The 14723-nt window shown below is 40.4% G+C and overlaps 1 protein-coding gene across 8 annotated transcripts in view; it reads right to left on the bottom strand.

Annotated features, from left to right (window-relative positions):
- The window catches only part of ANK3 (ankyrin 3), a 511319-nt gene that overhangs the window by 207128 nt on the left and 289468 nt on the right, over positions 1 to 14723 (bottom strand). For all 8 annotated transcript variants that reach the window (XM_087432174.1, XM_087432165.1, XM_087432166.1 and 5 more), the window contains exons 6-7: positions 12353 to 12538; positions 10382 to 10480 (exon numbers count right to left, since the gene is read on the bottom strand). In XM_087432174.1, coding sequence (XP_087288300.1) covers positions 10382 to 10480; positions 12353 to 12538 — 285 coding nt within the window. The remainder of the gene's footprint in view (positions 1 to 10381; positions 10481 to 12352; positions 12539 to 14723) is intronic.

The following is a 14723-nucleotide window of genomic DNA, read 5'->3' as shown; positions in this document are numbered from 1 at the left end:
TGATAGAGGTGCTAGCTAACACTACTGTAGAACCATACTGCAATATATAAATGTATCAAACCAACACGTCATACGCCTCAAACTTACACAATGGTATATGTCAATTATATCCGAAAAAAAAAAAAAAAAGCAAAATACCTTCATTGACTCCCTTCCACCTGCAGGCTCAAGGCCAGTGCCCTTAGCCCAGCCTGGGATTCAGGGAGTCCCTTGTCCCTGGGTTGGACTCACCATTCATCTCCAATCTCATTTCACATGTGCAAGCAGCCTTCAGCCTCTATTTCTTGGAGTAGGTTCTAATCCCTATATTTCCATTACAGCTTAGCTTTTCAATTTTTTTTTTTTCAACTATGCTAGTCCATGCTGATCTCCTACCTGGTTCTTGGAACCTCTTGTTTTGATTTGGGAGAGAGCCAGTAAATGACCGTGCATGTGTCCCAAGTTCACTTCTTTGCAATCTTTTGGTTCTGCCAAGTCCTAATCTCTTCCCTCCAGGTGCCCCTTTGCCCTTCCTGTATATTTTTCAAACCACCAGAGGAAGAAGAGCAAGATTTTCTCATAGAAGGACCTGCAGTGCTCAGGAGGGGATCAAGGTGTATCTGAACTGATCCAAATGCACTGTCTGATGACAGCGAGTGTGGACAATGTTCCAGAATGTTCAGCAGAGGGGCACAGTAGGCCTTTGCTGCTATTTGCACTCACTGGAGGAAATGAAATTCTACAGCTAATGAATAATTCTCTTTTCAAGTGCAAATGAATAAAGCAAGCTCTGTCAACTCCTAACTTATTAAAACTTTATTTCACAGAATTTCAAAATAGGATTCATTCGGCTCATTTAAAAATGTTCTCAGAGCAACAATTCTAGAGCAGCACTGCAGGAAGCAGGGAACGTATTCAAAAAGGAAAAGTGAAACAAAAAGAAATGTGTATCTTTCAATTTCTATGATTTTTTTTAATTCGAGTCCTGTCTCAAACAATGTCATATTCATAATTCCTTAAATGCTGACTTTCTCATCTGACAAACACCACCGCTAACAATGTAACTCCAACCTTCTGGGAAGCAACACCTCTGACTATCTCCAGAAGTGCTCTAGAGAGCTGCCAGGATGCCACCTGCTTGACGTGTCGTTTCATGCTTTACAGGTGAATGTGTCTTACAGTGATGGGTCTCCTCCCAGATGAAGCCAACAGCAACAATGACAACCACCACAAACGGGGCTCAGGCCCTTGCTCATGTGTTGTGGGTCAAGCACTGTGCTAAGCAATGTATATGGATGATTTCATTCAGTGATCACAATGATTATCCATTAGGCACTATTATCGGACTCATTTTATGGATCACAAAGCTGAAGCATAAATAACTTGCCTAAGAGCACACAAAGGAAGCCACAGGGCCGATGCGGGATTCCTGCAGTCTGACTGCGATGCTGTTGACTTTGACACTGTACTATACCTACTCTCTCTTGCGAAAGGAGACGGAAACCAGAGGCCTCCTCCATCACTGTCAGACAAGGTGGTCGGGCAGAGGGGAAGGGCTTGAGGTGACTGGTATCTCTCTCATCTGGCTGTTAAGAAAACTACAGGCCACCTGAGGAAGAGCCTTGCCCTGGACCACTTCAGTGACCGATGATAGAGCCAGGGTCGAGCATCTACCTGAGGATCTTCTCCTCACTCCATGCTGTTACAACTTAGAAACCTCACCTCTGCAGAAGAGAACAACACAGATCCCACGCCACACAGTAAAACATTACTACGTTCAAATGAACTATTGGGTTTAAGATAAACATATTCTTTTAAAATTATATAGGAGATTCTCTTTTAATGAGGCATTCAGGGAATTAAACGGAAAAGTTAGGAAGGAGACTGCATGGCATGCTTACAGCAATTCTCTATAAAAGGTATATCCCCCACCACTCTGCCCTCCGCTTACTTACTGGTTCTGTTCCTCCTGAGATGTTAATATCACCACAGCAACAAGAATATGGTTGATGCAGTATCACATGGCTACTTTTCCCCGTAACTCACATTCCTTTGCTAATGCTCCCAAATCCCTGTTTTCATTCTGAAGGACGTTTATATAAACCATTAAAAAAAAGTCTTTGTCTTTAATGCTATTGAGCCTATACTAGGAGATAAACCTAATTTATTCTATATTTAAGAATATGTAACAATAAAAATGAATGTTTACGTGTGTGTGTTTGGTCTTTGTAAAGGTAGATATCTAAATGTTAACAAAAATAGGACTGTTATGGGTGGTTTTTTTCTTGCTTTTGCTTTATTGTATTTTATTTTACAAATGAATCGTATAACGCAGGAAAAGTATATTTAAGAAATATGTTTGCAATGGCACCACCACACAAACCAGAGTCTCCAGGAGCCCTGCACCCTTATAAACCATTACAAAGTCACACTCTTATTGAAGGCGATGCTTGCCTCTTCTCCATGTTTGAGTAGCTGATGTCCTTTTTAGCATCCTCTGGTGGTGGCCTTGATAGCCCAGAACCTGAGGCCCTGCTTAAAACACCCTTAATTGAACAAAGCTTGGCTGCAGCTCTTGGACATGAGCCCTCTGTTCTAGGCTTGGCTTCCAAGGTCATCTACAATGCTGAATAACAAGTCTCCCCGCTGCTCAAATAAACTTGCTCCTTGGAGAGAGGCATCTGACACTCAATACTTGGGTTTGGTGCACTTGCCTAAAACCCCACTATCAGGATCCTATGGATTTCCCATCTCCCTTAATGCAGCCGATGGCAGTTTGGAAAGCAGTTCCCTAACACCAGGTGATGTTCAGCCTGAAATTCTGATAGACTAGGGAGAGGAACAGGACTTGAAGAAAGCAGGATTAAAAAGGTTCTGGGTACCCAGGAGTAGTGGATAAGGAGGGCTGGAAGTTAGTTGTCAATTCATTCTTGAATTCAATAAATATATATTGAGTCCCTCCCAGCACTAGGTGCTGGGTTATACCCTATGGATTCTAAATTGTGTAATAATACATAGGCCTGTCCTTGAGGAATTCAAAGTCTTGCAAGTGAGGTGAAGAACAGGATGTGGGAGATGTACTTCATTACACCTGTACTTCAGCCTGCACAGAATTGTTGAGATAATGCATGTCAAATGCCTAAGAAAGAAGCTGGAACTTAGTAAATATTCAATAAATTACAACTATTTTTAAAATGATTATTACTATACATTCCATCTGCAAAAGAAAGGCGAGAAATGAACATCTACTGAGCACTTATTCTGTAACACGCAGGGTCCTTGATGTTTTCACGTTGTAGCCCTCTGGCTGAATGGAGTGCAACAGAACATTCCAGTGGCTCCATTAGTATGTTAAAGGTACCATTTCATGAAAGGCAGATAAAGGGCTGTCAGGCAGCAAAAACAAAGGTCTTGCCTTCTTATAGTACAGTAAGAAATGGTTCTCTGAAAGAAAATGCCTACCTCTCCTAAAAAAATCTAAATGGCAAGAAATATGTTCTCTGTTGCTGAGTCCTTCACTGGAAGAGTGAAAAGATTAAGCTCATGTTCAAGTCATTATCACGGAGCCAGGCACATGGTGAGCACTTAGGAAGAGGATATTTACCAGGTGAGAAGAATATGTTCCAGGTGAGGAGCTGAAGATAGAGGGTGAATAAGGCATCTCACCTTCAAGGGGCTCTGATAACCGAGCATGCAAGACAAACAACACCACATCAATAAAATACTATTCAATTCCTACTGTGAGATAGGAAGTACAGGGTGCAATGAACACATATAGTGGGGCGAGGAGGGTAGCAATCTATTTCACGGGGTCAGAGAAAGCGTCTTTGAGGAATAGGATACAAGCACCCTTTACACAGATTAAAAAATGGAGGCTCAAGAAAGTTAAGTAACCACGTGGCATAATCTCTGGCAGCTGGAGACCTCTCTTGAGATTTATCTCGATTTCCAATATTTCTGAGCTCCCCATAGCATGAATTGGAGAGAAATTACTATTTTAAAGTTTCCAGTCATTTTTTTATTCCTCTTTGGAAGAAGATTTCCGTTTTATTGGTGGTGGTAGCGGTGATGGTGGTCATGGTTTTTGGTTACATAATGGGAAAGGCAAAATCTTCTTTTGGAGCCAAAAGGGGCAAGTCTATTAGGAATAAAATTGCTCTGCATAACTATTTAAAGAATCATTTTCCTTGGGGGTAAGGTTACATTTAGAGATAATTATGACATTTCAGGGAAGGAAGGCCTGAGATGGATGGTGTTTCAGCTTTGTTCAAAAGAACTTTCTGTGATGATGGAAATGTTACATATACTATGTTAACACAGTAGCCACTAGTCACATTTGGCTATTGAGCACCTGAAAAGTGGTTCTTAAGAATGAGAAACAGAATTTAAAAGTTAATTTAAAGTTAGTACCCCCTAGTTAGTGGCTACTGAATTGATAGCCTAGGTGTAGAGGAAACAGGGTTCCTCCTCTCACTGGGCCAGATACAAGGTTAACGGCATTAGACTCTGGCTGGGAGAGACATAGTAAAAGGGGTTCCCACTGGTGAGAACTAAGAGAGACTGTGCAACACAGTGGCCTCTGGGGGCTCAGGAGGGTGGTATCGCAGAGGTACCCTGAGGAAGGGGTCATAGCCTATGGACTTTGGGGACAGTGTTGTCCAGAACCAGTCCTTCAGCTTTGCCTTTCTGCTTTGAACTCTCTTCGTCACTCCCTAAGTTTTTAGTAAAGTCCTGTTTGGCATTATAGCCTAGACTCAGTTGTGCTTTGGGGAATTAAGGGAGAGACTGCATTGTATGGTTTAGCACTCTGGGGCCTAAACAAATTAGTAGAGTAAGGACAGCAGGTTACTCGAGCCTGAACCTCGAGGTCCAGCTCATAGAAGAAGCTCTTTAATATTTGCTGGATTGAATTTAACTTAGAAAGGGGATCTCCAGATAATGTTCATCTACGATGCTGTTTGCTGATGCATGTGTTACACCATGTTGCCTCTTATTTAGGCAGAACATAAGTCTGACCAACAGGTCAGACTTATTTTTCCACCAACAGGTTTAGTACTTCAACTATCTAACAACTTTGCTCTCACTTTAACCAAAAATTAAAATATCTTAAATAAAGTAACCTCTCGCGTGACTTTATTGAGTTCCGAATGTGGCCCAGTACCTGCCAAAACCTTGTTCAAAACATCTGATCTTTGAGAAAGGCAGTCCAGTGGACACATTAACTAGTCATTGATCTGTGACTCACGGCCAAGTTCCATCACACACAATTAGAACATCATAAAGCTAAGTATCTGGGCCACAGGCTCTCAGCCTCCCTGGGCAGGTGCCTACACAGATGGAGCGTCAGCATCAATAGGCAGTATGGGGCAGTAGAGACTGAGCCTTTTGAAGTATAGCAATTAAAGATATTGTCGGGCCAGCCTTGATGGCCTAGTGGTTAAAGTTTGGTGCACTCTGCTTTGGTGGCCTGGGTTCAGTTTCCGGGTGCAGAATCACACCACCTGTCTGTCTAGCTACGCTGTGGCGGTGGCTCATATAGAAGAACTTCAAGGACTTACAACCAGAATATACAACTATGTACTGGGGCTTTGGGGAGGAAAAAAAAAAGATGTTTTCAACTAGGAAACTCACTGTTCTTAACAGAAGGATTCACATGATAAAAATCATATTTGAGTATTTCACACACACACAAAATTATCTCTATAGATAACTGTAAGATTTCCTTTGTCAAAAAATATAAATTATATAATCCGTGCTTCCCTTTCCACTACATATATCAAAGCCCTTAAGGCCTAAATTTATTCTCTGGTTGCATTCACTGGTTCATCCCAGCTGCTTGGTAACATTTACTTTTTCTGTTTCATCTTTACATGTCTTACTTCGTATATTCTAATCTGTAAACCACCTAAAACCCTTTTGGAAACAAATGAGGAATAACACATAAATCCCTAATCCTCTCAGAGATCAAAACAAAGAAGTACTAAATAACAAGTCCAATAGAAGGATATTTTATTCACTTATCTTCCCCAAATGGGAAATTGAATAATAATTTACAAGAGAAAGGTCAATGACAAGAGTGAAGATTAAGTTAGGTGGTCTACTTTATTTGATGAAAAAACTCTTAGCCAGCAAAGGATTAATCTATCTTCTTCAATCAATAAATGGGATTTTGCAGTCATCCACATAATATAATTTGGCCTTTAGTTACTCCAGTGCATAAATGCTCCTTAAGTGGAATGACAATCAGTAGCAGCTCTGGTGTGTCTTAGTTACATTCTCTTCCCCAAGAGAGTTAGAATGATTTGCTAAGAGAGCAAAGGCCACACATAAATTCAGACAGTGTCAATGCCATCTCAGCAGACTCAGTTCAAAGAACGAAGAATGCTGATGCTGCACTGCAGCCTTCAGCACCTACTCCATTAACTCCTTGCAGCGGACCCATGAGGCTGAACAAGTCTTCAGGGATAATCCGAAATGAAATATTTAAGATGTCAGACCGGGTATCTTACACACACATAGCAAAATTACAATACAAAAATCAAAATTCACATTGTGATAAAAATCTAATGAAAGGTGTTACTAAAACAGGTAAGCATACTATAAATTGGTTACCATAATTGCTACTTGGGGGTATACATTTGCCACTGGCTAGGATCTGCTTTATTGCTGGGTAAATTAGCTAGCACTACAAAGAAGCATAGAAAGCAATCCGTTCTATTGTGTACTCGCTTTAGTCACACCGTGTTTGTTTCTGCCTAGCATCTGCTTTGGAAATGAACATCTACTGCATGCAGGAAATGTTTCCAGAAGTGTTGTCCTTGTGCTATTCCCTAGCTCTCATTGCTAGTAGGTAGCCATTCTCTAGGTCATGCACTCATCCCACAAAGAACTACAAGACTGCATCTGTCTTTCTTCAATGGTCTGTCACAGGCCCCCAAGATAAAGGTTGCTGCTGTTGTTTAATTTACCTCTAACCATTTAATCAACACCGCTATCAAAACCCAGTCCTGAACATATGATTTATGGTTCGGATTTGCAACCAGTTCTTAGCAAATGTAGCTTAACGATCCTCCCTTTATTGTTCTGATCAGGTAGAATCTGATCCCATCTGTGTTCCAGGGCATCTTACTTTCACCTGCTATTTCTGCTACGTTCCTGAGAGAACTGTGACCTAGAAAGACCACAATAAAGGTGGGAGGGGAGAGGCCTCTGTAGTACAAAAGAATAGATGCTGAAATATTATGTAATAGAATTACTAGAAGGGGGCCGGCCCCGTGGCTTAGCGGTTGGGTGTGCGCGCGCTCCGCTGCTGGCGGCCCGGGTTCGATCCCGGGCGCGCACCAACGCACTGCTTCTCCGGCCATGCTGAGGCCGCATCCCACGTACAACAACTAGAAGGATGTGTAGCTATGACATACAACTATCTACTGGGGCTTTGGGGGAAAAAAAATAAATAAATAAATAAAAAATTAAAAAAAAAAAAAAAAAAAGAATTACTAGAGATTTGCAACCTAAAATGGGTTTCTTGAGGCAACCTCAGTCTAAGCTCTTTATGAAGACCAGTTCTTCGGAGACGCTCTAAAGCAAGTCATCAATTGCCAACTGCAGAGGGAAGCATAGGTTATGGGAGTGTAAGCAACAGTGCAGATCTCATATAGTATAATCAAATTCCACCACAGCCTTCAGCTCAGAATGCTATTGGCCCTCATCAAGTAGGAAGGACTCTAGAAAATGCTTTTCTAAATCACTAAAATGCCTGAATTTTAACATATTTTAAATAAAAGCACAATGTGATTATTTCAAATCACATATGGCAACTCAGGCAAATTTAACAACATGGGTCTGAGGTCTCCATTGATCCTTAATCAATAAATTAGTATCATTTGTAATTACCACAGTCATTGTTTTAACGTAAATGGTTGTTTGGAATTGCCTGAAGGAGTCTGAAAATACTGTCTTTTGTCCTCTTAAATTGCTTAAACTTTGCCCCTATCTTATTTTCAGCACCATCAGGAAATTTCTGAACAATGACACAAACTTCAAACACTATCCTGACATGAATTTCCCCAATGTCCTAATTAGAAGATGCGACTTAATGAGGTTTTCATTATATACTGTAAATTACAGAAATAAAACCAGAAGAATGCATCTTAAAGACACAAACTTCAGTTTTAACATTGACACGTCCTGTTTATACATGACTTAAACAAGCGCTTAACTTTGTCCTTCAAAAATGTCAAACTAGGCCTGGGTCTGCCATGTCGCCGAATCCTAAGGATACAGTGAATGCAGTAAGAACAAAGCTCTGGGGTGACGAGAGCTGCCTGGCACTCTCAAGTCATTTCAGCCGATAAAGCTTTTAGCAAGCTCATGACAATAGGGTAGGAAATAGCCTTTATATTAGTACAATCTGAGCTCATTAATTTTTATAGAACTAATGAATTATAAGGAGGAAAAGAAAAATGAACCCCTAAAGTTACCTATGGGAGACAGAATACTGGAGTGGTTAAGAGCTTTGGGGCTGAAATCCTGCCTTTTCTTTTTTTTTTTAATTTTTTGTTTATTGCAGTAACATTGGTTTATGACATTGTAAAAATTTCAGGTGTACATCATTGTACTTCTATTTCTGCATAGATTACATCATGTTCACCACCCAAATACTAATTACAACCCATCACCACACACATGTGCCGAATTATCCCTTTCACCCTCCTCCATCCCCCCTTCCCCTCTGGTAACCACCAATCCAATCTCTGTCCCTATGTGTTTGTTTATTGTTGTTATTATCTACTACTTAATGAAGGAAATCATACGGTGTTTGACCTTCTCCCTCTGACTTATTTCACTTTGCATTATACCCTCAATGTCCATCCACGTTGTCACAAATGGCTGGATGAAATCCTGCCTTTTCTAATTTGCTAGCTTTGTGATCCTGCACCAGCTCCTTCTCATCTCTAATCCTCGGCTTCCTCTTCTGTAAAACAGGGATAAATAACACTTTTCCTGAAATAAAAATAAATGAGATAAAGATGCTTAGCCTGGCATCTACCACTCAGTAACTACTTCAAAGATGGTATTACGTTTACTGCTGCAACTACTACTGTTACTGCTAGTCCTGGTGTTATGCCCTATCCTATCTCCCTCTCTGATCCAGTCCCATTTCTCCTCTAAGTGAGGGTTTAGCAAAAACGTTCAAAATCATAGTGCTGCTGCTATGATGATATATGTTGATGATGGTGACACGTCAGACACTGTGCTAAGTGCTTTATATTCACTCTCTCTTTTAATTCTTACAGTGACCCAGTGAACGAGTGGTGATATTATTTTATTATTATTATTAGTTTTTAAATTCATAATTCATATTACTCATCTTATAAATGGGGAAACTGATGGACCCAGAGAGAAAAGTTAAAGCCAAATTTTTTTTTTTTTTTTTTTTGGTGAGGGAGATCAGTCCTGAGCTAACATCTGATGCCAATCCTCCTCTTTTTTCTGAGGAAGACTGGCCCTGAGCTAACATCTGTGCCCATCTTCCTCTACTTTGTATGGGACACCACCACAGCATGGCTCAACAAGCAGTGCGTCAGTCTGCGCCCGGGATCTGAACTGGCGAACCCTGGGCCCTGGCAGTGGAGCACACGCACTTAACCACTTGTACCACCGTGCCGGCCTAAAGCCAAAATTGTACCCAGAGAGTCTGAATCCTGAGTCCACACTGTTAGCCACCACTCCAGCCTGCTTCCTACTTCATCTCTACTTCTGATGATGACGTTTCTGATGATTAAGCCTAGCACCAGACCAGTTTTCACAGAGCAGTATTATTTTGTTTGGATGTCCTAGTTGCTGTCCAGTGGTACACGTGACGCTGTAATTCCTTTCTCCATGAATATAAACTTACTCAGGTTACAGATTCCTGTTACTCATTACAAAAGTTTGTAGTGGACAGAAGATAAAGCAAAAGATGGTCTCTATTATTTGGAGTCTGAAGTTTAGGCCTCATCCAGATACTCCAGCACATTCCCATCTGTAAGGTCCAGGCCCTGATATCTAGAGCACTATTGATGCCATTTGACCAACTGACAACAGGCTCAGAAATTTCTACTCAGGGAACAGTTTTCCATTTCTAGTCACGATTATTTGCATCACATCTTCTATATATTCACTTATATATTTATCACTCCCCCACCCCCCACCCCTGATTTTGGTTTACTTTTTCTGCTAGGAAGCAGGCACACCTGTGTGAAAGCAAGACCATGCACTAGGATAAGCAGCAAGTCACAGCTTTCTCTGACTGGAAGGACACTTGGAGGTCACCTGTCCCAACCTTCTTCTCATGATGGGAAAGGAGAGTTAAGAATCGTGTCAGACGCTTTACGGGCATGTCATACTGCAGCCTTCTTACCCTTGCCGTGAAGTCCACAGCAGCCGCTCGGTTTAACAGCAACGTGGCGACATTGATATTTCCATAGTGAGCAGCTATGTGGAGCGGAGTGAAGCCACTCTGTAAAGAAAACACAGCAGACGTTGAATCGATTCCTGCCGGCCCCTTGTCTGACGCGTTCATACCATAACCCTGCCCAAATAAAAATGAGGAAGCAAAATATGCTGAGGTCCACTTTCCATTCTGTCCTAGGTTTCTTTCGATTAGTGCCAATTGCTCAGAGGGTTTCAAATAAATGCCGAACTCATAGGCAGAGGGATAGCCAGGGAGGAACCAAGGGTGGAGATTAAGCAATTTTAGTAATCCACTAGAACTATATAGAAGCAAACGTTCACAAAAGGATCACAAGAAAAATCTTTATAGCTCATAGAAAGCTTGATTACTACCACTGTTTTGTTATTCATGATAGAATTGCCCACTGAAACTCTTTGTCAAAATTCAGTTCATTCTATATATTCAGTACCAAGGCAAAATTGGCATTTACTATTAGTTAATTTAATAGTACAAGCAATTTTGGGGGAAGAGGTACTACTACCATTGGTCTTGTGTAATGGTTGATTGCATTCCATAAAGAATGCACAAGTTGGTCTCTTTATTAGCAAATGCCTATTCAATAATACATTTTTCTGGATTATTCATACCAAGGTCATTTTACTTCCTTAAAAAAAGGCTAAAACATGCAGCGATTCACTTAGTCCCCACAGATTAAAACCTTATAGGAACTAGATGCATTTCTAAATTGTTAGCAAGCTTCTTAGCCATGCTAGCTATCTTATTGACTCTTGAGGAACAATGGGTCATATTGGTACCGTTCCGAGGGAACTTTCACCTTGCTGACACTGAGGCTAAGTGTCATGCAGAACCCTAAAGAATCAGTCCTAGATGAGTAGAATGACAGGGTTGTCTGCAGCTTTAGGTAGAGCTGATAAGTATCTAAAGTGCCAAAACTCTTCATCTCACACAACTCTATTGTAATACCCTTAAGTTTCAAGGATTCCTCCTTCTTCTGTTCCAATACCAGGTTCAGCTGCAGAAAGCCCTGGTAATCAAACTACTATCTTCTCTGGCACATGCTACTTTGGAGGTGGGGGTATAAAGCAGGTATCTAGCCTACAGAAGGCAATGCAAAGAAGAAGGGAAAGAAATGAGGCAGCAGCACTAAGTAATGGGAAAATGATGATGCAGATATAGACTATATGTATATGTATATATATATATATACCTCTGTTGTTCTATTCACCACCATCTAGGTTAACACATTTGGAAGCAAAGAGGAGGAAAAAATGAACGGTTAGTTCGCTATTGGTGATATGGATTGCAGAAAGCTCATGACAGCTAAGTAATGAAGATGAAAGCTATGATGGAAGCACAATAGGCACAGAAAGAAAGCTAGACCGAATGAGGGGCTGCACAATGGCCTATTCCAAATGCCACATTTCCTTCACAGAGGCTTTCATGTGATACGTGTCAAGACAATGGGAATTTCTGGATCGGACTCTTTGGCTGCCGGCATGCTTTCCGCAGCGGATCAAACTCAGTGCATTGCCTATCATCTGAGATATCAACCAAAGGTTTATTTACGCACACCGTTGTTAGCATTTTGTAATTTTTTCACCCTGATGTTTGAGCTAAAGTGTTAAATACATTAAAAATATATGTTAAAAGGAAGGAAACTATCAGGTGCATATAGACAGGGTTCTTTTGGGGTGGCCTCCCTTTCAGCATGCATAGAGCAGCATCCACAGTGACCCCTTAGCTTTATATGCTAAGGGGGACGTGCCTTCAATTGGCTGACGTGGACATGCGTTTTTATTCCCTTTAGTGAAGTTAAATGTTTGGCATAAGCTTGCCAAAAGGGAGACCATCATTCTTAAAGTTGGGGTGCCTAATGTAGGAGAGCTGCCCGACAGGCTCGTTTCCCTCGTGCCTCACCTTTGATTCCACGTCTGCATTGTTGTCATTCTGCAGCAGCAGGGCGGCAGCTTTTGTGTCATCTTTTCGGGCAGCGATATGAAGAGCTGGAAGACGCACTTTTCCTTTAGTGTCATTTTCTAGCAGGAGTGAAACTACTTGATCATGACCTTGTTGCAAAGCCACTGCCAGTGGTGTGAAGCCATCCTGCAAATAAATGGATGGGTCAAGACTTGCCCCAATGGATATCTTCTTTTTAATTAACAAACAAGATGCTGATCAAGTGACCAGGTGTCAATTTTTGGTTAGGGTTATTAAAGCTAACATAAGTACACATATATGTGAAAAGATATTTTCAAAAAAAAATACACACACACACACACACATACACCAAAGCAGAAAATAATAAGAAATTTTAATAAGTTTATGGGTTTTTTTCTGTTAAAAAGTGATATACATTAATTCGGTAAATTTCAAAAATACATAAAAGTACTCCATAAAGGAAAAAATGCCATAATTTCGATATCTACAAAGAATCTCAGCGAAAATAACATTTCAAGTTAAATCCAGGCAAATTTTTCCAAGGAGCTCATTAAATAAGCCGTAAAAATTTGCACTGATATTTTAAAACTTGGGAATATACCTGTCTGGTTCATCACTGTATCTTGTTGCCCACCACATATCTGCTGCTCAACCAGTGTATGTGAATTAATGAACCGTAGTCATTGCGGTTTTAAGAAAGGTCTGTATGAAAGCCTCTTGGCTTCTCTGACCAATGAAGGAAGAAGCCACAGGATCATGCAAAATATGACTAGAATAAATTCAGACATACACACATATCTGTACATTTTGAGTCTTCCCATTGTATTGCCCTGAGACTTGACAAAGAGAAGAAAGCTGCCGATCTCACTATGGTTAATTAATTTGTGGATGATCTACTGTTGTAAACTGTACAATAAATAGTACAGAGTAGAAAATCCTAAGACTGGCTCACAAATTTTAATTCTGCAATGTGTTCATCTCATACACTCAAAAGAACACTTAAAAATTATTTTTACTAGAGAACTGGCAAGTAAGTTATTTTATTTGGGTCATGATATCTTGCACCCGTAGTCCTGTGGAACACATAGAGGACCACTCCAAGAGAAGAACGTTTGTAAGGGAGAAAGAGAAAACCTGGTTACTTGTACACTAATGTCTTGTTGGTCTTCTTAAAAGACCACTTTCATCATCCTTTTCCTTGCTGGAAAACAGATAAGAGCTCCTCCCACTTATTTGACTGACTGTAAATCAGCATATTTATATTCAAGGATGTGCAAAATATTGGCCCAAAGCTCTTGACGGACAATACTGCTCAGGCTCTTCTCATATAAATCCTTTCCTCCAGTCTCCTTACTAATTGTGGACATGCAGACTAGCCCCACCCTGGCATTTATACCCATGCTATTTCCCCCAGCCTGAAAAATTCTCCTCCTCACTCCACACACACAAATTCTATCCATTCTCCTTGCCTCAAGATCTGGCTGAAGTTCTACCTGCTCCTTTCAACTGGTCCAAGAAGACCCGAAAGAGAAAAATGATGAGCATTAATGTAACCAGAAGGACATTCCCTGCAGCCATAAAATAACAGAGAAAGGCTGGATACAACCAAGACATCACCAAAACGATATCACAGGTTTACACTTAAGGACATAATGTTTAGAATATAATTTAATGTTATGAGAAAAGTAATCTATATCACTGTGTAAATATATGATCTCATTTTCATAAAGATAAATATGTGCGTATTATGTACATGTACAAAAAATGTGGATGAATAAACAAAATGTTATCTCTAGAGGAAATTAACAGTGGCTTTTTCTTCCTTTTGCTTTTTATTGTACTTTCCATTTCCATATTGTGTCACTTTTCCAAAAAAAACAAAAGTACATTTTTAAAGGATAGAGTGGTAACAAGAAAAATTGTGTATTTAGAGTTAACGTTGCATCTCACTTTCAAAACCTGAACAAAATCTAAGGCATAAAAATGACAGCCCACTTCTGTTCTGAATCCAAACTAAATGGCTACATTTCTGCTGATAAGAATTTTCAAACCCACAGGGCCTATACATAAAGGAAACTACTTTGCACCAGAAAATAAACTGCAAGGAGATGATTAGCACCCATAAGAATGTGCTTCCTGCAGAAGCCAATTAAAGATACAAAGATACCAGCTCTAAGGTGTTAATAGCTGAAACGAGCAGCTCCAGATTTTGTTTCCAAACCAAGTTTAAGTAGTTTGGTTTGCTCTGTGCAGTTACTCTTAAGAGAAAAATACAAGCCCAAAGGAAATGTGCTAGAAGCTCCATGAAAACCTTGACTGCCTTGTGCAGAGTGTGGCACATAATAAGTGC

Source organism: Ceratotherium simum, chromosome 6 (genome assembly GCF_057802395.1).
Source record: "Ceratotherium simum simum isolate JZ-2026a chromosome 6, ASM5780239v1, whole genome shotgun sequence".
Classification (NCBI taxonomy): domain Eukaryota; kingdom Metazoa; phylum Chordata; class Mammalia; order Perissodactyla; family Rhinocerotidae; genus Ceratotherium; species Ceratotherium simum.
Note: the sequence above shows the minus strand (reverse complement) of the source record. Positions and strands in the feature narration are given on the sequence as shown.